The sequence below is a fragment of the Lepidochelys kempii genome, chromosome 5, assembly GCF_965140285.1.
Source record: "Lepidochelys kempii isolate rLepKem1 chromosome 5, rLepKem1.hap1, whole genome shotgun sequence".
Taxonomy (NCBI): Eukaryota; Metazoa; Chordata; order Testudines; family Cheloniidae; genus Lepidochelys; species Lepidochelys kempii.
In genome coordinates this window covers 125,658,540-125,684,075 of record NC_136384.1, presented here as the reverse complement: position 1 = coordinate 125,684,075, position 25,536 = coordinate 125,658,540, and the positions used below count along the sequence as shown (strand labels likewise).

The 25,536-nt window shown below is 35.9% G+C and overlaps 1 protein-coding gene across 3 annotated transcripts in view; it reads left to right on the top strand.

Annotated features, from left to right (window-relative positions):
* Positions 1–25,536, top strand: part of ZCCHC7 (zinc finger CCHC-type containing 7) — a 163,784-nt gene that overhangs the window by 124,102 nt on the left and 14,146 nt on the right. For all 3 annotated transcript variants that reach the window (XM_073345741.2, XM_073345740.2, XM_073345739.2), the window contains exons 6-7: positions 864–899; positions 19,919–20,014. In XM_073345741.2, the coding sequence (XP_073201842.1) occupies positions 864–899; positions 19,919–20,014 (132 nt within the window). The remainder of the gene's footprint in view (positions 1–863; positions 900–19,918; positions 20,015–25,536) is intronic.

The following is a 25,536-nucleotide window of genomic DNA, read 5'->3' as shown; positions in this document are numbered from 1 at the left end:
GATATGTGTATAAAATCAGAATCAGAAAAGCCATTGTAAATTTTATAAAAATATTAGCGAATATTCGGAAAATATTTAGCAGCCATGTCTCATTGATTCTCAATACATTTTAATTTTTTTTAAAGAAAAAAGTTTCACATTTCCTCTCTCGCACGTTCTGTGCTTTCTTCAAGTCTGCTGTTAAATTGCTGTTATAGAAAATCTACTTTATATATAGTTTTTACCATGGACTATGCTTTGAAGTTTGTGAACAAGATGGGCAAAGATCAAAACAGGAGACAGCAAGCCATTGTAAAAATAGAAGCATTAAAGCAATCTGTTATGCTCCTTGTTTACATCTCATCTGACATTAGGCTACTGAGGATTATTACTTGTAACAATTATATTTTGATTAGGATTCAGACATGTACAAAAATAGCAACATAATTTTAAATTCACTTCTGTAGTAAAGCAAAGTAACTGCTGAATTAATTTCCGAAACATTATGTAGGTTTCAAATGTTACAAAACACATTCTATACCCTACATGCAGAATTTTAGTGTGCTGTGTTTGGGTTTGTTTCATAGTAATAATAGTTATGACAGTTAAGAACATGTTAGTCTCCAAAACTTCTAACCTTAAGAGAAGAAAGGGAGAGAGAAAACTGTTACTGGCTTTCTGACAATGGCAGGGAGTGTGTTAAACCAGTGTAAAATTCAATTAAACTGTCTAGCCAGGTTTTTGAAGCTGAAATGCAGACCCTTTCAGTTAAGCTTCTTATTTTCCTGTGACCGACACCGGTGGATACTGTGTTATGCCAAAACCAACAGGCTGTAAAGCACCTTGTTTCATGCTCCCAGCTGATCAATATTTTTATTTTCCAGGCTTGCCCAGAAATATGGAGGCAGTATCACCTAACAGTAAGTAGAGACACCTTTTTTATTTTCTTGCACACCCAACCTATTTACTCTTCTGTGAACTGCTGACCATAAAATATAGACAAGCATCTTCTTCAGGAAGATAATAAACATCTGAAGAGTTTTTGAACTGGAGACTGCAATAATACACTGTCCCTTTTTATGCGTTCTTAGAAGTTCTGATTGTTTTTACTACTAGCATAATTTAATGACTGCATCCTATCACTTTCCTCTCCATAACTGCATTTAGTGTATACATTGCAAAAAAAAAGTTTAATTTTATACTGGGGTATAACAGTATTCCTGTCTCAGTGTTTCCCAGATTTGGTTGTCAAATCCCCATATATTACAAGGCAGTTTCTTTAACTTTGAATTAAAGAACATTACCTAGAGAATGGAATGTGAATTTTAGAAATAAACTTTGAAATCTTTGTAAATGATTCTTAAAGAAGAAATCAACTGCCACTTCTTCTTTGGCACCTGGTTAGTTGGTCTTTAGTTATAAAAATAACTACTACACACTACAAATAAATTATTCAGTTTTTAAATTTTTTGTATGCAAAACGTAGGGAAAATTTAAACAAACTGCACCTACATTAACTAATGTGAAGTCTGAAAACAATATTTAACTTGTTTAGAATAGTGTCTAATTGATCTACACTACAAACCTTAAATACTATTTATATATACACACATTTATGTATAAAAAATTAGGCCTTGCCTATGACTTCTTTTCAACATAAGGAAAATGTGTGTTTAACTGGAATAACTTTATAACCACTGTCATCCTTGTATGATTAAACAAAGCAGAAAAGTTTGTCCGGTACTTTTGGTTGTGCTGTGGTTTTGAGGTTTTTCTTTCCAGTAAGGGAATACTGCTATAGGATGTACTTTAAAATCTGTTCCATATGCCTTTTCAACATGTTGGAACTTTCTCTTTTCTGTTTTAGCAGCTAATTTTAATAGTAAAGGATACACTCTGTTGAAAATCTTTCCTGTGCTTAGGGGTTTTTTTTAAACACTTTCACTTTGGAAATCTCCATTTCTATATGAATATTTTCTTTGCTCTTAAATTACCAGATTAAAGATGATGTAATAAGAATAGGTTTAGTTGCATTCACTTTATATTGTTGTTTGCTTTATTTATTTAAAGATACTCAAAAGAAAAGATTCAATCCTTTATAATTTTTTATACTCCAGAAAAGGAAGTGTTAAAATGGTTTGTTAGATCCCTTATGGAACTTAGATGTATTTATGCAATAATGTGATGATGAATTAGGTTTCAGCTAATATGTCAAAATATATTTTGTCGTTCGGGCCTGTTTTGGACATTGAACAATTACTCAGAGTTATAATCAACACTACAAAAAATTCTTACTTTTTAAAAGGCTAAAATCAGATTCTTCCTGGCAGTCATTGACAAGCAATCCCAGCTGTTTCACCATGAAGAATTGTAGCCAACTAATTTTCAGGGAATGTATTTTTACTTTATACTTTCAATGGTGTGAAATTAATAATATCCACCAACAGAAGATCTACTTTAACATTTTTGAAGCTATGCGTGGAAATGTCATATTGGAAAAATTAATTAATTTGGAAAAATATTGCTTTGGGGTACTCTCTGCTTGTGAGAGAATATTTTGAAATGTGATCAAATATACATGCATATAAATATTTCCTATTTCATTACTAAATATTTAGTCCCTACCTTGTTTCTTATAAATGCCTTTACTATTTAGTACTATAAATTATCCAGGTATTTAATTTACGATGATATTTTGCATAGCATCTTTCATGTGAAGATCAATTTTGACAACTACATTAATTGAAGCATAATCAGATTATACTTTTTTTAAAACTTCCGTTGACAACAGACATAGTTGATGTTTAAAATAGAGGCTATAGTTCAAGAGAACCTATATTATTTAAACTACTTAAACATGTCAGGGTCAACTTTTCTTTTTTCACTTAAGAATTCTCTCTAGATCTAAACTGCAACAGAAGCAAATAATATCCACAGATGATGCTGAAACTGTTGTGTTAGAATAGAGTTGTTGTCTATTTCTTTTACATAAGTATGACTAAAAGGTAGAAGTTGCTTGCTCTCAAATAGGCATTCCACTGTTTAACTACAGTCTTCAATTTACAATTCCATCATAGTTTGCTATAAATACAGATTTCTAAACAAATAATGCAAGAGAAGAAATATACTTGCATTTATTATTTTTGGAGAATATGCATGTATCTTCACAGGTATATGTACTGATGTTAGATTCAGGTTTTTTCACACCTTAACAATATATATAGCAAATTAACAACTGGGTTCAAACTGAATTTGGGAAAATTGTAAACTGATAATGTGCATAACATATATAGACATCAACCCAAGCAGAGCAACGGTTATATTTTATACAAATATGTGTCATGTTTATGAACTTTTAAAACCACTTCTATCATACCGCTTTGCCAAAAGTCCATATAAAAATTGTGTTTAAATGCACATACATTCTTTAAATGTTCCTAATTAATGACTCTGAAAGCTTGTTTAAAACAACAGAACCCAATTGTTGTCTCTTTGTGACGCTTTTGATGATTTTATTCATTATCTGTCTCTTTTCTAAGAGGTGGACTGCCATCTATTGACTCATAGTAGTTCTTGCACTTCAGTGTAGCTTCAGTAGGAACAATGAGTACATAATAATTCTATTCCTACTGTTATGGTTGGTGTTAGGTTTTAGTTTAAACTCTTACGGTTGGAAATTTCGAAACACTAAAAAAACTTTGTAATAATTGTCAGAAATGTCTTGCTGGCAGCTTCTTTTTGTTAGAATTTCAGATATTTTAAGAGGCAGTTGAAATGGCAAAAAGAATGATGAGCAGAATATTTTAGTTTGTTCCTTGTCAGAAAAAAACAGACAAATCATATTAATGAAGCTTAAATTTAAAGGCTCTGTGATAATCAAAGTTTTATAACTGGGCAAGGTTAGGTTCTGGAAATTCCTTTCAACTATAACTAGAATTACTCTGTAAAATCAGTCAGTCACCAAAACATTAATCACATTACAGATTGTGAATTAGCATAATATTTAATGACCAGTTTTGATGATGATTTAAAATGTGATTAAATAATTTTCATTGTGCCTCTTCTGTATATTTCTTCTTTTTTCAGAAAAGATAAAATAAAGTTGTCAACATATTTTTATGGGTTTTTTTCCCTCATTGTTTCCTGCATGCAATAAATGATAGTCAGATACACAGTTCTACAGTTAGCAAACTTGTTATTATGAACTCATAGTAGTAGGGTAATAATACAAGAAGTTGATTTTCAAAATCCAGTAAAAATAATTTTACAATATTTTGGCCAGATATAAATAATGTTAGAATATGAAGAATCACAGTCCTACAAAAAAAGAATTTTTAAGGGCCCCTGAGACAAGTTCATTCCCACAGTGCATTGTCCCTGGGACTTAGAAAACCTACCTATAACTCTGACTGAAGAAATAATATTGTCGTTTATGATTTTATTATGGTTGTATGATTTTATTATTGGGATTGGTGGCCTGGTTGTGCAAGATGAGCTACAAATACTCAGAAAGATGCAGTCTCTGATGCAAAGAACGTACCATCGCTCTCATCTCTTTCATATCAGGACTAGTAAAGAGCACTTTCAGTCATAGCAATTCATTTTAAGAATATTAGCCTCTTTCTAAATTCTATGTTCCTGTTATTTTTCATTTCTGTTTATAAACTACTCACGACCCAAACTAGAATTGTGTATGTGTTTGTAGAATATTTTGCTCCGGACAGATACAGGCCTAGGAAAAATCCTTCCCAGTTTAGTTGCAAAAATAGTGCATACTGAAGTTAGTGGACCTGCTCTCGTGACAAACCGGGTTTATCTTCTAACTAACATTTTTGGATAATTTTCTTCAGCTTTGTTGTTTGACCTAAAAATGCATTGTATATTTAATCTGATCAGCTTTCTTTTTTCCTCATGGCAGTTCCCCTTTTAGGTAACTTTGCACTTCTTGGAGACCCCCACACCTACAAAAACACCAAACAGATTTGTACTCAATCTTGACTGTATAGACTGTATCCTTAGATTGTGAAGTGCTTGGGACCGAGACTAGGCCTTCTGGAGAGTCTAGAAAATTCCTTGAACACTATATGAGCGCTGCCTTAAACAAATAATAATAGCAAGTAGCCCTGTTATTACACAGCAATGTTACCCACTTCAGAAGATAACTACTGCTGTAGAATACTTCTGAAAAAAATGCCACAGCACTTTATATGTATCTACATGCGTGTGGCTTTGGGCTGAATCCAGTTCACCTTCACTGTGGCAGAGAAAGGCAATCCAGTGGCTGGCAGTAGAAGCTAGACAAATTCGGAGTGGAAATAATGCAAACATTTTGAATATCAAGAGTAATTAACCATTGGAACAATTTATCAAGGGTCATGGTGGGTCTCCATCACTGACAATTTTAAAATCAAGATTGGATTATTTTTTTTTTAAATCTTCTCCAGAAATTATTTTGGAGAAGTTCCCTGATCCGTGCTATATAGGTCAGCTTAGATTATCACAATGGTCCCTTTTGGCCTTGGAATCTGTAAATCTATGAATAGCTTAGTGTCGTGGCTCTCAACCTTTCCAGACTACTGTACCCCTTTCAGGAGTCTGATTTGTCTTGTGAACCGCAAGTTTCACCTCACTTAAAAATTACTTGCTTACAAAATCAGACATAAATAAACAAAAGTGCCACAGCAAGCTATTATTGAAAAATTGCTTACTTTCTCATTTTTACCATATAAAATTAATCTATTTAAATAAATATTGTACTTACATTTCAATGTATAATATATAGAGCAGCATAAACACGTCACTGTCTGTATGAAATTTTAGTTTGTACTGACTTCGCTAGTGCTTTATACATAGCCTGTTGTAAAACTAGGGAAATATCTAGATGAGTTGATGTACCCCCTGGAAAACCTCTGTGTACCCTTGGTTGAGAACCCCTGGTTTAGGGGGTCTACTAAAGTAAGTAAAATGAGTGGGATTCGGCTCTGTGTGTGTCGGTATAGTGGGTGTTTGTGGGTATAGCGTGTGTGCGTATTTTTTAATGGAGCATTTACCTTTCAGTCAAATAAGGGATAACTGAAAAATGTAGGACGAAGCTTATTTTTAAATAACCCACAATATTTTGTTTAAGGTACAAAAGCACGTATTTGTATCTTCATGATTCAAGCTGAAAAATGGGACAAAATGTATCCTATATTCACCTGATATGGGGCACAAGACATTAAGCACCGGGAAAGACATGGACAGCCACTATAATGTTTTGGCATAAAATAAAATTTGCGTTCACGTTGTATAATTTCATTTTTTTCTGACTACGTACGTTATACTTTATCATAGCATATTGTAATCTAATTCATTCATACACTGAAGCATATAGCAAGCTCAATCCAAGAATAAAATCTACATACAATAAAGAAACAGAAATTAATCTTTCAAACACCAATATGGCCTTCTTCAGGAAATACATGTAGAAAGACTAAGGAAAGGTAAATCCCAGCCGATGGACAAAACATAGTTTCTTTCTTGTTTTTTAATGTATTTTCCAGATGTGTAGATATACTTTAAAAAAAATTCCTGCTGTTTTTAGGAGGGTTCTTTCCATGATAGCTCCTCCTTGATAATACCTCCCTTCCTCTTCCAGTGTTCAAGCAGTAAGGGTCCCCTCCCCCATCTCCTGTCTCTGCTAGTTTCATTTATATTACAACCCCTAGTCCAAGATGGCCACCAACAGAGTTTTACAGCCATCAGAATTTTTAACCAGCTGAGGCTATCATTTAACACATTTTTTGACAGTTTGTTAATCTTACTTTTAATCCACTTACATAAAAAAAGGTGAACCAGAAATTCGCTGTTTTGGCCTGTGTGCGTAAAAGACATGAAGGGACAATACATCTTTTGTGTTTAAATTTTGCACTCTGATTTCTTTGTGTGCCATTATTACAATTCTGCATGGCCTGCCACCTTTTTTCTGAAATAAAAATGTAAGCAGTCTAGCCTCAAATCAATTCAAATCCTTAAAAATGTGACTTTCAGAAAGAGTTTTTAAAATATAGTGTTTGTGAAAAAATATTTAAGCTTGAGAGTTGGGAAATTTGGAAACTAGAGAAGGCTTTGTAGGTTTTGTGCAGATGAAGGTTGGAAAAAAGTATTTTGGTGCAGAGATTAAGTCTTGCTACTCTCCAGTCTTGCTGCTCTCTGACTCGTGGATGGGATTATTTGAGGCTCTTGGGACATGACTACAGTATCAACTCCTCTGGAATTACCTGACCTAAGGTTTCTAGAGCAGTAACTTTGTAAAGATTATGTAAATTATATTACGTCACCAACTGATCAGTGTCGTCTTCTTTTTTAAGAAAATACTGTAAATATATTACTTTTGTTGGACATAGGTTGTATATTTTTCACATACTTCGGAGAGACACGGCATCCCATCACAAGTTGTATGTCAAAACTCACATAGCCATTTTACTGGATGATTTACAGTGAAGATAACCCAGAATTGCAAGGCATTTGAATTTGAAATAAGGATGACTTTGTGATGTTCTGTGCAATGGAAAAACAAGAGCATCTGCACTTAGGAAAAAGTGGTTTATGATGTTTGGGTTGCGTGAAGTTCTCACATGGCTTAAAAATTTATGCTGAAACATGTTTAGTTTAGGACAAAGAAGTTCCAACCCTTTAATAATAATTGGTAGAGTTACTTTTTTTAATTATCAAATGTTTATGAAAATTTCATCCCGCCTGCTTTTACATGTGTGTGACCTTTGGCAGATGTTTCCATGAAGGTATTATGCTTCATAAGTGTTCCATTATTTTAATTAAAAAAATTTTAAAAATCAGTCAGGAGTGGTTTGGTTTGTCAGATTTATTAGCTAAAATAGAAACTTTTTTCCTTTAGTTTTTGTTTTGCAGTATATAGTATTGTTTTCCTATTAATGGCTATTTCTTCCTTACTTGTGACTCCTTTGCAAGGTTCATTCAGAGTACATTTACTGCTGTCACAGTAGGGAACTCTTAGGGCTGGTCTTATTTCCAAATAGCCAAAGTATACAAAAGGCTACCCTGATAGCTTTGAGATATAAATTAGCAGTTAGATCACTCTACAGAAAGTGACTTTAACTGTATAATGAGTCCAAAATATATACTACAGGTGTGGGTGAGATTGATTGTTAAAATGATTGAGTGTTTTCCAGTTTTTACTTTAAACTGCATTTAAAGTATTATAGGCAAAATGAATGATCTTCATAAATAATAAAAAAGATCATGTTAAACTTTTGATTGTCTACAAACATGTATTATTTACATACTTACCTTCTCAGGAAAATATAATTTTAGAACTAGATGCAGCTAACTGCTTATAAGGGGAAATAATTGAAGTACACAATAATCAGGTTTTGTTTTTACTAGTAAAGACAGAGTAGAAAATTCCAATTGCAGATATATTTAAGTGGTACCCATGTTACTATGTTTGTTTGAGGAGTAGCTGCTGATGCTGTTCCTAATGTTTTTCTATACCTAGTGCCGGATCCTCAGCTGATGTAAATTGTCCTAGCTGTTCAGTGGAGCACTGTCAGTTTACAGCAGCTGAGAATCTGGCCGTATGCTTTGTCCACTGTGTGCTTTGCTAAAGCACTCTAAGAATTCTGAACTGTTGTTAGAGCCTGTGAAAGTTAACCTTGTTGGAATATGAACCTGCAAGTGCCACAATAATGAACTGTCATTTATTTGAACCATTTAACCATAAGAGTTATTTTCTGAATATTTTCTATAACATTTTATGCTGAAACTAGGTGATGGTACGGATTAGGGTAGGGGAGTGATGTGGTACAGCTTAAGCCTTGATTATAAGTTGTGGTTTGATGTACTGTAGGAAACAGTCCTACACCATGGCGGAAGAGACGGATGGACTGATCTCATCAGACCCTTTTCGTTTTTAACTTCTGTGCACCTATGGACAGTAGCCCCTTGAACTATTTCCATTTGTTAAGATACATCCTTCAGTACGTCTGAGACTTCCATGCGTCTTCTGAATGCATAATAAAGATATTTAAGGAACTCTGTACTTTCTGTGGGGTGGGAGACTAGGATACTGGCTTTACGAGGGGTGAAATTAATGTATTTTTATTTCAATTAACAATAACACCTTTTTATTCTGAAGGCTGTTGTACAATGCATGCAACTGTCAATGATCCCAATGGTAGGGCATTCACACAACTGGGAAAGGATGACAAGTACCCCAAATATTTACTAAAAACTGGAGTAGGAATCTCTGTGTTCTTAAAGGCTAAACTGCCCTGTGTTAATCTCTTTTCATCACACATTATTTTTGTGATGCACTGGAATTATTGAATAAATAGTTCCTTAAGTAGAAAAAAGAATGATTAATGTTTAGATCTTATTGTCAAAAGCCTTCTCCCTCATATAACCACCAGCAGTTTCATTTAACTAAAAGTATTAACATGTGCTATCATTTCTGTAATGTTTATGGTGCTGGTGATTACTTTCACTTGTTTTGTTTTTTAAAAATAAAAAAGGTACATTTAAGCATTCATTTAGCTAATTTCTATGCTGACAAGTATTAATGATTTGAACAGTAAAATAAATAGGGTGGAAGATTAGTGTCAGATTTGCTGCATTTTATGTTTACAGTCTTTAGTCTGAGAGAGTATGTAATAATTCTATTCAGTTCACCTACAGTAAAGTGTAGGTGTACATTTTCATGCTTTAAGTTATCTACGTTACTGTAAATGTATGTTCGTTGAATCTTGACATACAAGCTGTGAGCGCAGAAACAAAGTTTACTAAATTTGGTTAAAATATATGAGGTTGTGTCTAAGCTTTCTGTATGAAAAAACAAAAAATATGTTGTGGTTTTACATTGGTTTTATATAAAATCTAGGTATAAATATTTTCAATTTAAAATATTTGCATTTTTCTGTTTTAAGTGGATAAATGCCTTTGAATATTGCAAAATTAAAACAAAAGTTTAAAGATGTAAACTGCTAACTCAAACAAGGACATCCTGTTCTGATTCATAAGAATTTTGAGTCTGCCTGTCATAATAATAATGGCTCCTTTGCTTGTCAGTTGTCCACTGAGTAATGGTCTGTAAATGGTATGTTTTAGTATCATTTAAAACTATTGCACTATATCATATAAATAATCTGCATGTTAAAAAGTCAGTGAGTATTCAGTGACCCAGAAGAAGAGGATATGGTGTATTGCACCAATTAATATGTGTATTTAACTCTCTTTTACTAGTCATGTATAGACCATAATTGCTGTTTAGGACCTGTGAGTTTATCTTGTCAATGAACCATGTATTAAGGAGCAGCTAAGAACTCAAATACTTTAGACCATAACTTTCTAAAGTTATGCTTGATCATGTTAATCATCTACAGATTGATTCCCTAAAAATATTTATTGACTTATTTCCGAGCGGTCTGTCGTGTCAATAATACCACCACCACATCTAGGTATGGCCTGTCATGTCAATGAAGAAGTTACTATCTCTGACAGATTTACCTTGGTTTTGTTTTAATTAAAAAGAAAAACATAAAAGTGATTAAAATATAACCCCAAGCTCCATATATTAAGAGTTAAAGAGCTTAGTTCCAGGCTGAATAGGCACCATTTTACTTCAGTATTAGAGAAGTCTCAGAACAGTGGGTGATCTGATTGAGCACGTGTTAAAATAAATATGTATGACAAAGTAAGAAGTCTCTTGGCTCTGAATTTTTTGGCTTCTGTGGATTGAAGTTAGACCTTCATCTTTTAACTTATTTTAGTATGTTAATTTTGTTTGTAATGTATAGTAAATTTATTCCAAAAAGCCATGACTGTAACTCTCAAATGTGCATAGTTATACAATATATTTTCCTTTACTTTGGCAGTGCTTCAAGTTTAAACAGCCCATGACATTGCTACCATTGGCTGTTTGTTTCCGCCACCACCAGGTCTCTACAAATGTTTTTTTAATTACTCGTTTGATTTTGCAGTTTGGTCTATATCTACTTGAATGGGATATTCTCCATTAGTACCTCATCTGTGCATCTGCAGTAGATTCTAATCATTTTGTTCTATATAACTGTACCTATGATAAATTCTCATACTATAGTTATTTAGCTGACAATGCTGACTGTACATGGCGTCTTGCTTTGTTTTAGGTCTTGACAGTGCTGTTAATTCTATTAGTAAATTGTTGCCGTGGCATTTTAAATAACCAGCGATATAGCATTGGATTTCTTGGAAACAGAAGATTGCCATAATGGCTCTAAAATGTTAGGGATTATATTATTTTCTGTCTGTAAAGAGATTGAATTTAAATTATTCTATTTATTTAGATATACTGAATTTGACAGTGGTGTATGGTTTCAGTTTGACTTTTTGATGGGCAGCTCAGAGAACCTGGTTAAATGCGATCCCACTGATGCTGCTTTTCTGATGGTGGTACAGGGGTGTTAGAGAGAGAGGCAGCGGGCATAGAAGTTTTCAGAAGGATGATTTGGGGACATGATTACTGCCTGGGGTATTTATTTAATTGGTGTTGGAGGAAATTAAAATATTTTCTGCTTTGTTTTAAGAAATGCCCCAAATCATGTTACAAAGTAAAATCTAGCTACAGGTATTTAGACTTCTTCAATAGAAATGGGTATATAAGAAAGACATTTGAACCCCATATGAAGTTTCAAAGAAGTTCATGTAAAGATTGGTTTGAATTTGTTTGACCAGGGATTATCTTCGCTGCGTGTATCAAATTTATAGTTATGAGGAGTTCATTGCATAGGCAAATAAAAATAATTACAAAGTTTCTGTCTGGGTTATATATGGTATCTTTAAAGGGGGAATGCCTAAGGGATGTAGCTATCAAATTATAGACGCTGCTTCCTGCCAAATGAACGTTAACTTGGATAGTTAGTAATCATACTGGTCATGTGCCGGTGCCCAAGGTATAAGGAAATGACCTTGTCTTTTTAATAGTCCGATTATTTAAATGTACTGTATGCATTCACTCATCAATACAATCAAAGGCAATACAGATTGACAGCTAGTTGATATATCGTTAAAATAGGAATCTTTACTTATAATTTGTTCCTCCTGAGTATCTGATGTCAAGATAACACTCCAAAAACACAGCTATAAGGGACTGAAACACATTCTCTCAGATTCAGTTGTATTCAAGTACTACCATAATAGGCTTGGTTTTCATATTCTGCCATATTTTAAAGAAATAATTCCTTTTTGGAAAAAACTTTAGTCGTGGTTAAGGGTGTTCCAGTAGGCCAGATATAGTTGAGAAGGAAAAAAAAAAAAAAAGGAAGCTGTAAATCATTTAGAATGACAGTAAAAATTAAAACCTTGGGGTTTGTTTAGCTCCCTAGTGTATTAGCTAATAAATATAACCAAGCTTTAGTTCTGTTCAACTCCTAATTTTACAAGCATTGGAAATGTTTGTGTTCAGATTAATGCACAAATGCTTGTGTAAACATACATATTCTTAGTAGTGTGAGTGCATATTATGTGTGTGTGTGTGTGTATATGTGTGTGTATATATATATATTGTGTGTGTGTATGCCTGCCTATAAATGTATTTGATAGCTACACTAATAAACATTCAAATAAATATACCGGGATCCATATATGTCTCCTCCCTCTCCCTCCCCCCTCCTTTCCTCCTTCCCCCCCCCACCACATCAAAGCTTGTGGTCCTTTTCCATCCTTGTACTAAAAGGTTTCTTTGTAAGCCAGGCCATTTGTCCGTCATTGTTTGGGGTCCAAACAGTAGTAAAATACCCTGTCACCGATCCAGAGTGCTGTGAATGGCAGCTCCTCTCCGGACAATTGGTGGAGGTGCCTAGAAATATTCCTGAGAGGATTATTTAACCTTTCAATTTAGGGGGCACAAAGCCTGGCTGATTAATGAACTTTCTGATGGGTGCTGATAAGCGGATCTATTTCTTTATTTCCTCTAAGAGTGATTCCTTCTCCTGCCCCATATTACTATAATCTTAAACAGAAAATGTGGCAAATAGATTAAAAAACAGCACTAAAGAGTTTATCTGGCTGGCAAACTGAAGGAGCTAAATTAAAATTGGTAATGAAAGCAGTGGCTGAGCCCTGTATATGGTTTTTAAATGCGCTGTGTATTTTGAAGAGACTTATTCTCCAGCTCGCCTGGTAATGACTGCTTTTGGTGCACAGTCCGGGGCTGGCTTCTGTTATGCCCCCCTCTCCCGCCTTCCCCCCCCCTCCAAAAATGAGTTGTGTTATCTGGATGACTGCAGACACATATGCATCCCCCTTTCTCACTGCATGGGCAGACAAGGTCGATAGCATTACAAGGTATTTGTGGCAGTGCTTGTTTCAGTTTTCAGAGCTGCCAGTTTCCAGCCAGATTTGAATTACAAAAGAAGAAGCTGGCATGAAAATTGAAAGGGTTTATCGGCTAGTCTGAAGCCTCATAGCACATTGCTTATTTATGCAGTCCATTTGCACCAAGAAATATAAAAAGGAAATGCATTTTAAAAATACGGTCATAAAGACCCAGATATGTTTAAGATGGCAAATAAAATATAGATCCCTATAATATCTTCCAGGAAACGATTTCACTTAATGTTGCACATTACTTCAGAGGAGCATTTATGTTACTGTCATAAATTTGTGCATTTGTGTCACTATAGAGGTAGTCTCTGGGGATTCAGAAGGAAGCTTTTGCTAACTTACTTTAAAATTAAAATAGAGGAAAGATCGGTCTGTAGATTGAGAGCTCCATAGGAAATAGTTGAAATGTAATGCACCACCCTATTTAAATAACGTTTTGCATTCCGTGTAAAATTAGCCATGGACCAGTGAATAAACGCCACCACCTTTGGAGAAAATTGGGATGCTTTTTAAGCCAGGAAGACGTTGGAGCATTCAGGGAGCGAATTGCTGTTATCCATACTATCTTGCATATATTCATTGTTCTGAACTCACTGAAGACTTTTTTTGTCCATTTTACAGAAGCGACATCCTAAATTAATATTTAGTATTTTTCCCTACTCGTAAGAGTATCAAAAGATTACATTCATTTCTTTCATATGTATAATTTTCTAGTTTTTGTCTCTTGGTTTCATCTTTTCACACAGTGAATTGTAGCTGCCATTTGCATCTATTTAAAATGCATTGTATAAATGTCTACTTCTGTAGAAGACTATCATGTCTTACCCCTTGTATTGTGGATTGAACAAGTTACATTTTTTCTTGTGGTTATTTGCAAGTGTTTGCTTTTCCAGACTATCCAATTAAAAAAAAAAATCTAGCCATTGATTTGTGACTTACTAGGTATTGATTAGAGAAAATATAACTGCATAATTCACTCTGCTTTAGTAACACTTATTTCATTGTTTCTGTTATGTAGCCTATTTTTCTGAGGTTATAAACACACCTAAATATACTCATTCACAAAGTATAACTTGTGAGAAGAGGTCACAAGCCATGTGCAATTTAAAAAAGAAAAAAATAATGGTTGGTTGATTTGAGCAAATGAATTTTTGGATGTGTACAGTTTTAAAATGGCTAAAATGTAAGAAATAAATTTGGCAAGGAATTGGTCCACTAAAATAGTCTAATTGCTTTGGTGGCTGTGAGATTTTTAAGCCAAAATATTTAAGTTATGTACTTCACCTGCATACTAAATATGCTCTGTACATTTTTTTCATGAATTTTCATAAGGATTTTTACTACGTAGCATGTGCGACTTAATGATGCAATCACGCGATAGACTAGGAATACTCTAAAGGAGACGTTCCGGTCTGTTGTGTACATAATACACGTTTCAAAAATCTGCCTAATTAAGGAATTACCCAGTGGAGTGGAAGTCTACTGGGTACATGACATGGTTTAAAAAAAAATCTTCGTATAATTACAACATTACATGTTAGCTGTTACGGGCAGTTTTGAATGCAGGGGAATGACCCATAGTTGCTATTTCTTCTGCTAAAATATAAATAGATTATGATCTGTTTTTAAAGAGAAATGAAATATGCTCTTACAGTAATGCAGTTGTTGTGTCACTTCCCTTGTTGTGTTTTGCCTAACTGTAGTGACATCTGTGGTATGTGATGATACAGTCAGACCATCATGCCCTGGTCTCAGAAAGCAGACGTAGCAGCACTGATGTAAATGAGTTCCACCCTCAGTTTCACATTTCCTTACTTGTCTTTTTGAGTCACACATTTAGGGCCTACAGCCGCAGTCCTCATGCAAAACACGCATTGACTTCGATAGGAGGTTTGCCTGAGTAAGGACTGCAGGATCATTCGTGTTGCCTAGATGAAGGTTTTTGTCTGATTAATTACCAGTTTAATTGTTGAGCACTAGAGAGAGAAAATACACTCTCAGTAGAATGAAGTAAGGAATAGCAGCAGAAAATGGAATCTGCCATTGAGATGGAAACATAGCAATTGCCATACCGGATCATCCCATCTAGTCCCAGTATTCTGTGACCAGCAGAGGCCAGTACCAGATGCTTCAGTGGTCGTACAAGAAAACTTGCAGTGGGCCGTTATATAGGATAAGCTGTACAGATAGTTTCCAGAGAGTTTGTGGGTTGGGTACTAAAGTGGACTCAACCTACAGGGTTGTTTAGTGTACTCATGAAAATAGGCATTAGTCTAAAACAGAGGAAGAATGGTGGCTGGTAAAAACTGATCTGTGTAAGGAGACAGTGACCTTGGTTTCAGCTCAAGGTTATTAATAGGCAGTTGAAACTTTTCACATTTTACTCAACTGTCAAAATCATTCCATTAGGTATTTGTGGATCATAGTAGACTTGGTTGTTTGGATGGGGTTCTCTCTGATAATCAAGTGGGAATCCCGTATTTTAAAATATGTTTTCATGCAGTTTATTACAGAATAATGGGGCTTGGAAGGACTTTGTAAGTGTCAGGTCTAAACTTTATTTAATCATCGCAGTTCTATGCATTATTCAAGTTTGATATGTGTGTTTGTATAAATCGGTGTTATGGAGTATGCAGTTAAGCACTGTATTTTCCTTTAAAAGTGACATTATGTGCTTGACAGTGGAATGAATATACTGTACTTGTCAAAAATGCAATGTTCAATTCACATAGCGTATTCTAGTGTAGTTTTGGTTCTGTGTGTGTGTAATCGCACACATGCATATAATATAAAACTGAGACTGGACGATTCTCTTTAATTAGTGAGATTTAGTCAGATTGCATATCCTAGGTAGTAATGAGCTTCATATAAGCAAACCCTCATTGGATCAAAGTCAGTTTAGATAAGGGCAGCTCAAGGTCACAGAGAGAGCTGCCCAGCAGGCCAATTTGCATAAAAAATTACTGTCAGAAATAGGCCACTGAGGCAGCCCTGGCATTTTGATCTCTTGGCCTTTGTCATGGAGATTCCTGGTTGAGAAGGGAGGAAGGCCAGTGTCCCAGATAATGATTAACTGTTTTAATGGCATTCATTCATTCATTCCGCACTAACTACTCATGCAGAAAAAAGGGTTATGTAAAATGACATTAGAAGAAAAATCATTTGTAATCGTTGCATCGGGCTGCACTTTGAGGAGACATTAGGAGTAAATCCATGGCGTGGTAGGCTTATGCTTTATCTTCTGATATTTACTGAGTTTACTGGTGCATGAAAAGCTTTCAGCAAGAATAGCAGATGGGATGGACCTTTCATAGGTAATGCTATCTACCAGGTTATTACTTCTATATATTGATAGTGAAGTAATCTCCTAGATATCACCGTACAAATATAGATTATTTAAATGTTTGTAACAAAAAAAATAACATAGAGGAGCTACTTTCATGAATGCTTTATTTTGTACCCATTGGATTGGAGTCCTTAGATGCTTTTTTAAACCTTAAATAATAATAAAATAGAGGGCTTAAAAACATACAGGTTCCCCTTGTGTTTGGCTTTTGGAAAGCCGCAGAGATGTGTATAGTTGTAATCTGAACTGTAAGTATTCAGTTTAATTTGTCTCCTTAAATCTGACCTTTTCTATTTGCTAAACACAAGGGAATGTTGTGTGGAGCTTTTTTCATGTCACTTGAGCATACATTCCTAATGCAGTGAATACTCTCAAGGATTCTTGTTAGACCTTGTACAGTACAATAAGAAAAGCTTAACATCCCTCTGTTTCCACTACCGAGTTCTGATGTACAATTGTTTTCTAATGAGGTAAGACCTATTCAGAGTGCCATCCTCTTTTCTTAGTAGCATAGTGTACTATAGTTGGTTAAAAGATAGCATGCAGATAACATTTATCATAGTAATTAAAGTTTTCAACTCAAAGTGTTATTCAGATTAACATCCAGAGGTTTATCAGGCAAGTCAGCAGTACATGAACTTCTGAGGAGAGCTGTTAGAGGCTGTAACTGCTAAGAACTTCAAGTGCTAGTGTTGACCCATCTTTAAATAGAAGAAAAGACACAAACTACAGAAGTACACACATAATTTATGAGCTGGGAGGATTACTTTTATCTTGAACTGTAAGATTTAACTACTGGATTAGAGTGAAGGAGTCTATAAGTACTTTTTATTTATTCATTCAGTCATATAAATTACTAGCATTATCACTGGCAGACATGATAAATTCTATGCTAGCAGTATCATTCTGATCCTTAAATCTGGTGTTTATTTAACAAATCATATCTCAGGAGAGAAGAGACCCTGATTTTTCTTTTTCAAAAGAAAGTTATATTGTTTTAAGCATCATTTACATTTTAATAGAGATTTTAAATACATACAACACTAGTAGTCTAAATTGTTTTATTGGCTGAATCCGTGTAACACCATTTGACAGTTCAAGGTGAAAAACCCGACTAACATTGTAACAGATACTTTGAGGTTAACATATATGTGTGTCTGATGTGTCACAGTTGCAATTTCGCATTCCAAATACATGACAAACTATAAGAATAAGACCATTTAATCAAATTTCTCCAATTGAAATATAACCCTTTAAGGCTTAATAGAAATATAGAGTCATTTGTAATATAATTCAGTTGATCTTCCCTTGACAGATACATTCCACAGATATTCTAGATGAAGAGCTGTCTCTAGTAGACAAGTGGTGACTGAAGTAACCAGAGATAGTGACCTGTTGCAGTTTCTTGGTCGCATCACAATGTGAGCTGCAATTGACATAAGCCTAGAAAATGGATTTCATACATACAAAATTCTGTATAAAGGCAGAGGAAGAAGGATCCAGATTATTTAATTTATGTCTGCTTCTAAGGAACTCTGTATTAGAACCTATGCAACTTTATTTCCCGTGAGTGACAGAGTATGGGATCCAAAAACGGGAGCTGGCCAAACCTACTAGGGTTGAAGGCTTTGCACACCTCCTATTCAAAAACAGTTTGAATTTATGAATTTTTTTTTCATGTAAATTAAATATGGGGGAGGGGGTTTTAGCCTGTTCTATGTAGTAGAAAGAATGTCCAAAAAGCTAGGCTGGCACACGTGAGTGGCCTGAACACATTACTAGCTCCATATCTATCTACAGAGAGAGACAGAATATATATCTGTTGTTTTATGAGATTTTCTCTTTTTGTCTGTGTGCTCCTTTTGTCACAAACACTGGTTTTCATTCTCTCTGATTTTTGCGCCATGTTTATACTGTTTTTCATTGTACATGTCCCTTCTCTGATCCTTCATTCACAGCATGTAGTGAATGAAATGTGAACTGAGTTACATGAATCTGAAGTGCGCTTTTAAAGCCATATGGGTTCAAAATGTGGTGAAACAAGCTTGTCCTGTCCTACCAAAAATGTGATCAGATGCATAAAAGATGATCAAGGAATAATCCTGTAGTTTCTGTCTGTTTTACAAGCATCACTATAATTCCTCTGTAAAGAAAGAATATACAGTTGCATTAGAAGTATTAATGGGATGTAAACACAATGAGAGGTTTAAAAGAAAAAAGCATCCCTTGCAATAACAGACTGATATTTAAAAAAAAATTGATGAATTCTTTGAAATCACACACATTTTCCTGTGTTCCACTAGAATGAATAATAAAGGAAAATATGTGGACCTTTAAATTAATTGGATTCTGTTTTGACCGGTTTTCATAGAACCTTTATTCCATCCCCCTTCCTCGGCGGATATGCTAACTCTGATTAAACAAAGGTTTTATTTTTTATTGTTTTCTATTGAATAAGTGTGTGTATATAACCTAGAACATGTGTGCTCACACACTCCGTTCAAAATGTATGTGGTGGTACTCTGAGCAAAGTTATTATTTATTGGCTCTGGATTTAAAAAATAAATCTGCCTGACCCATTGAGTTCAGCTTAGTGTTCCAAAACTTTCTTTGCGTTAAAAAGCAGTTCTGACTTCAAACAGCAAACACAATAATTTAATTTGGTGTTTGGTGCAGATTCAGATCCACTAGTGACTTGAAAATTGACATTGGCAGATTCTGTTCAGTGACTAGGGGAAGGGGGCAGGGGAGGTGGAGAGTGAGAGGAAATAGGAGTGTGGTAGATTTAGGCTGTGTATCTCTCTCAGAAGACCTTCCCCATATTGCCTTAAGTGAGTCCTGCTGGGAGGGACTCGTTTTGCAATACACAAAAATGCTTCTATCCAGCTGGTGGATGTAATATCTGATGGCCCTGGTTGTTCCCTGAGGATAGTGGGACATCTGCAAAAAAGAGAGCGAGAAATCAGCAGCCTACTTTCCTGCACTGAGAGTCGAAATAAAATGGCTGTATGGAACGGACACTGAAGTTTCCTATCCCACTTGATTTTGGTGATCAAGGTTTAATTTGTTCTGTAATATTACATGAGCAACTTGCTCCTTTTTCCAAGCTTCTTGCTTGCAGCTGGAATGCTGTTGATTTAGACAGCTTTTTGTTTAGATTATTTTAAACATTTGGAATTCACTAGACCTAATTCTCACCTGTTTTCCATATTGCAGACCAGACCAGGATCAATCAAGAAGTCCAGTTCGTATTCTGAGCATTCTGCATTGGTGTACTGTTACAACTGCTCCCAGAAAGGACATTATGGATATGTAAGTCTCAGTAGTCTCTGGCTAAATGTTAAATGTATCCATCTTATACATATACTTATCTTCACTGTGGTGTGTGGTTGGAGGAATGAGCTAAAAAGACTCACGCTAACACTGTAGAAAGAACAGTGCTAATTAAATATGGGTGATCTTGCAGCATTGTTAAAAATAATTGGATGCCACTGTAAAATGATCTGGAACAGATAAAAAAAGAAGAAATACCTTAGGCTAATTTTTAAAAACATGTTAAGTTCTCCTGTGGGTGTGGCGTGGAATATTGCTGAAATGTTCAGTGTCTCCACTTTAGTCAGCCAGACTATTTCAAATTGACAGGATTTGGTACTCCCAATTGTTCTGACATTGGGATAGGTATATATTAAAGTACCATAGAAGAAGTCCCAAAGCCATGTCTTGAAGCAGTGCCATCTGATTAGAAATTCCCCCTCCCCAGCCAACTTTCCAGGCCATTTAACAACCAGTTTTCATACAGAAAAAATTGATGGTTTCTAACCTGTAACTTAATGTCTCTTCTTGAGTTTCATATAATTTCTTCATTAGGGAACAATTTTCCAGGATGATGAGCACCCTAAACGTATGTTGGCTTCAATGGGAATTGAGGGCATTTAACACCTTACAGGATCAGTTCCTTGATATATATTTTGACTGTCAGTATCCTTACACAACAGGTGCAGCTCTGCACCTGTAGCCACACAAAGCAGGTGTTGTCTTATTAACTTTGCTGTGAAATATGTCCGGGGGAAATTTTACAATGAGAAACAATATTGATAGAAAATCTGCATTCCAAGTGTCTTGAAAGCTTTAGGTTCATCCTTTTCTAAATCCTATGGATAGTATTCACCCAAACACTCCTTTCTTCCCTCCTAACTGTCTTACATGTCCACTTAGCCACAGTAGTTGTGTTTTACAGCATCACAAACAGAGCAGGGTGTGTTGTTTTCAAGGAGTTTCAAGCCTCATATGGAATGGTATGGGGACATAAGGCAGTTAAAAGTCAATCAGGTTAGCTAGGGCTACCCCCCAGCAGACTTAAATGTTAAATGAAGAACTTTAAAATTGGTGCACAACTTTACTTGGAGCCAATGTAAAGATTTCTAGATTGGAGGGCTGTATTGTGACAAACATGTACCTATTAAGAAATCTGCTACACTCTGGACAAGGTGTATCCTTGGGGGCGGGGGGACCCTAGAAAATAGGCAACTGCAATAATCCAATATATATATAATAGAAGCATTAGTCATCAGCCCTATTTCATTCATATTGAGCAGCAATCACAATCTTGGCAATAGTTCTCAGATAGTACAAAGCGGTCTGCCTAAGAATAGCTCTAAGGTGCAAGTCATCTGTTTTAAGATGTATTGATAAATCTGCTGATAGTATGACACACCAACACTTATTCCTGTAGTTTGTTCTGTCATTGCTCAATCTAGGATTTCAGACTGTAATTATCAGAACCTTCGACAAAGGAAATGTTGAAATTATTGGTCACATTTGTTATCTATAAACAGAATAAAGTCCAAACCAGTAATATATATCTATATATACTTGGTGCTTTAAAAGAGTTTATTTCACAAAGTTGAAAATAATTATGAGCCAAAACATTTGGGAGAAAAAATTTAAACAGAAAAAGTGAATGATAATTGGGAAGTGTTAAAATGTTCTTGAGGCCCAAAAAGTCACAATCAAGAGAGAAGACCACAGTGGATAAAAAAAATTAACCTGGCTTAGAGGGGAAGTGAAAAAATAAAATACTGTAAACAAGGAAGTGGAAGTTGGTAGTAATGAATGTGTAAATCAAAAAATTACGAATTGTAGAAAATTGATAAGGGAAGCAAAAGGGGACAAACAAAATTATGGCCAGTGGAGTTCAGGACGAAGAGAAGAAGCTTTTTAAGACTATTAGGAACAAAATGAATACTAACAATGGTATTGGTCCATTATTAGATGGATGGGGTAGAATGGTCAATAATAAAGCATAAAAGATGGAAGTGTTCGAATCATATTAATAATATACTGTGACGAAGTTCCTCCTCTACCTTGGTGGGTCTTGCGTTTATTGGCAGATTTGCTCACCTCGGTTTTTGCCGTTTTCATGACCCACCGTCCAGGTCAATTGCTCCTGTGTCTGACCAGGAGTTGGGAGGTTTGGGGGGAACCCGAGCCCACCCTCTACTCCAGGTTCCAGCCCAGGGCCCTTTGGAATGCAGCTGTCTAGAGTGCCTCCTGGAGCAGCTGTGCAACAGCTACAACTCCCTGGGCTACTTCCCCATGGCCTCTTCCCAACACCTTCTTTATCCTCACCCTAGGACCTTCCTCCTGGTGTCTGATAATGCTTGTACTCCTCAGTCCTCCAACAGTACATGTTCTCACTCTCAGCTCCGAGTGCCTCTTGCTCCCAGCTCCTCACACACACCACAAACTGAATCATAGAATATCAGGGTTGGAAGGGACCTCAGGAGGTCATCTAGTCCAACCCCCTGCTCAAAAGCCTGACCTTAAAAACTTCTAAGGAAAGAGATTCTACCACCTCCCTAGGTAATGCATTCCAGTGTTTCACCACCTTCCTAGTGAAGAAGTTTTTCCTAATATCCAACCTAAACCTCCCCCACTGCAACTTGAGACCATTACTCCTTGTCCTGTCCTCTTCTACCACTGAGAATAGTCTAGAACCATCCTCTTCGGAACCACCTGTCAGGTAGTTGAAAGCAGCTATGAAATCCCCCCTCATTCTTCTCTTCCGCAGACTAAACAATCCCAGTTCCCTCAGCCTCTCCTCGTAAGTCATGTGTTCCAGATCCCTAATCATTTTTGTTGCCCTTCACTGGACTCTCTCCAATTTTTCCGCACCCTTCTTGTAGTGTGGGGCCCAAAACTGGACAGAGTACTCCAGATGAGGCCTCACCAATGTCGAATAGAGGGGAATGACGTCCCTCGATCTGCTGGCTATGCCCCTACTTATACATCCCAAAATGCCATTGGCCTTCTTGGCAACAAGTGCACACTGTTGACTCACACTGTTGAAGTGAGGTCCTTTTTAAACTCAGGTGCCCTGTTTAGCCAGCCTTAATTGATTCTAGCAGCTTCTTGATTGGCTGCAGGTGTTCTAACCAGCCTGTCTGTCTTAATTGTTTCCAGAAAGTTCCTGATTGTTCTGGAACCTTCCCTGTTGTCTTACCCAAGGAAAAGGGACCTACTCAACCTGGGGCTAATATATCTGCCATCTGTCACTCTCCTCTGGCCATCTGGCCTGACCCTGTCACAATATTCATATCAGATAATGATGATGAATTAATTTCCTTTCCAACAGCAATTAAGAATGGTGTTAAACTGCAGCTACTAAAGCTAGACATTTTTAACTTAGCAGAACTGGGTGACTTGCAACCAAGAGTATTAAAAGAGGTGGCCAATGAGCTATCTCAGCCATTAATGTTGATTTTCAATAAATCTTGGAACACTGTGGAAGTTCCAGAGGACTAAAGGATAGCTAACATTTTAAAAAGAGAAAGCAGGGTGATCCAGGTAATTGTAGACCTACCTGCCTAACATTGATTCCAGGCAAAATAATGGATACAGGACTTGATTAATAAAGAATTAAAGAAGGGTAATATAATTAATGCCAATCAGCATGGTTTTATGAAAAATAGATCTTGTCAAATAAACTGGATACCTTTTTTTGATGAGATTACAAGTTTGGCTGATAAAGGTAATAGTGTTGATGCAATAGACTTCTGTAAGGTGTTTGATTTGGCATCACACAACATTTTGAGTAAGAAATTAGAATGGTACATAATTAAAATGGCAGTCTTTAAATTGTCAAAGATATAACAAGATCCAATGGCTGGAAGTTAAAGCTAGACAAATTCAGATTAGAATTAAGGCACAAATTTTCAACAGTGAGAGTAATTATCCATTGGAACAATTTACCAAGGCCTGTGCTGGATTTTCCATCACTGGAAACTTTTAAATCAGGATTGGATGTTTTTTGTAAACAAAATGCTCTAGTCCAAACAGAAATTAATTCAGGAAATTCCTACGGCCTTTGTTAGGCAGGAGTTGAGATGAGACTATCTCAGTGGTCCCCGCAGACTTTAGAATCTATGAATCTATTACCTTTGTTTAAAGTTTGATAGAACAACCCCAACACCAGAACAGTTTTCCATCCCGCAAACAGAGCTAACCACACCTGGCAGGAGTAAACTCCCATGGGATACAGCCCTGTAAGCTAGCAAAACCCAAAGGAAAGGACTTAGTTCACTCAAAATAGAGTTGAAACAAGGTGGGGATCCGAGAAGGAATCTTCAGTCGTGACTTGTTCTAGGACCTGGACACATGTAGACAACCCACAGCCAACTGCAGCAAAGTATATGGGAGACTAGCAACCATTTAGCAGGGTCTGAGCCAGGAGGATGCAATCTGTGTTTTTTACCCACTGGTCTTGACCCCATTGTGGGTGACACATTTACCCCCAATCACATTTCCCTGTGAAAGATTGCTGCAAAAATGAGTTCTGTGGCAACTTTGAGACTGTGGAGTCCCCATGCACAGTTTTCCACACATTTTGTCCCCAACGCAGCAGAAGGGTATTGTGTTTGTAGCATTTGAGCCTTGTGCATCGACAGAGCAGTTAAGAATTCAGTCCTTTGTAATTAAAGAGTGTATCATTCAGACTTTGGCTTAAGTTGCTCTATTGTAAAAATTCCAGCTCAAAAGTGGCTGAAAGTACGGATAGTGGCCGCGGGAACATCTTGGTAGTGTTGCACCTAGACACGTGTAGTCAGTAGATAGAGTTCAAATCTACAAATCCCACAAACAAAGAGAGCTGTTCATAAAGCAAGTGCAAAAACCATTGCCCCTCTCAACTCAGGTTTCTAAGAGATGGACATCTCTGCCTGGATTTAAAAAGTCTGTCTTTAGAACAGAAAAAGACTGCAGGAATTCCCAAATAAATGGATCTGCATGGTCTTCCTCAGTTTGCTGTTTCCAAACCTCAAGAAATAAATGACACACAGCAGAGTTCTTCTTTCCTTTAAAGCTGAAGTGTACCAAGGTATAAGGAGAGAGAAGGCTCAGATTATGGTTTTGTAAAGAACTGTCTCAGACAACGTTTTTCACAATAGTCCATCAAATGTTAAGCTACCTCTTACTCCTGTTGATGAAATCTGAAATACTCAGTACTTGCTAGAAATTTAGGGATTCACTGGACTTTCACCATTCCCAAAAACTGAAGCAACAGCAAAAACTTAGTTAATTGCTAGCATTAACAGGACCATTTCCATCCATAAGATCATCATACGCCAACTAACTTCCTCCATTGTTTTTAGAGGTGGAAATACTTGGACATATATTTAATACAGCATTGATGCCTTGAGGTCACAATTGCCGTAGACTTAAGTTACCATATTATCTGTTTACTCAGAATACATTTTTTAAAACTGTCACTTCCGTTAAAGAGTCAGTATTGATGGCAAATCTGTTCTTTTCACTGGACTTCCAAGAATGTTCCATTT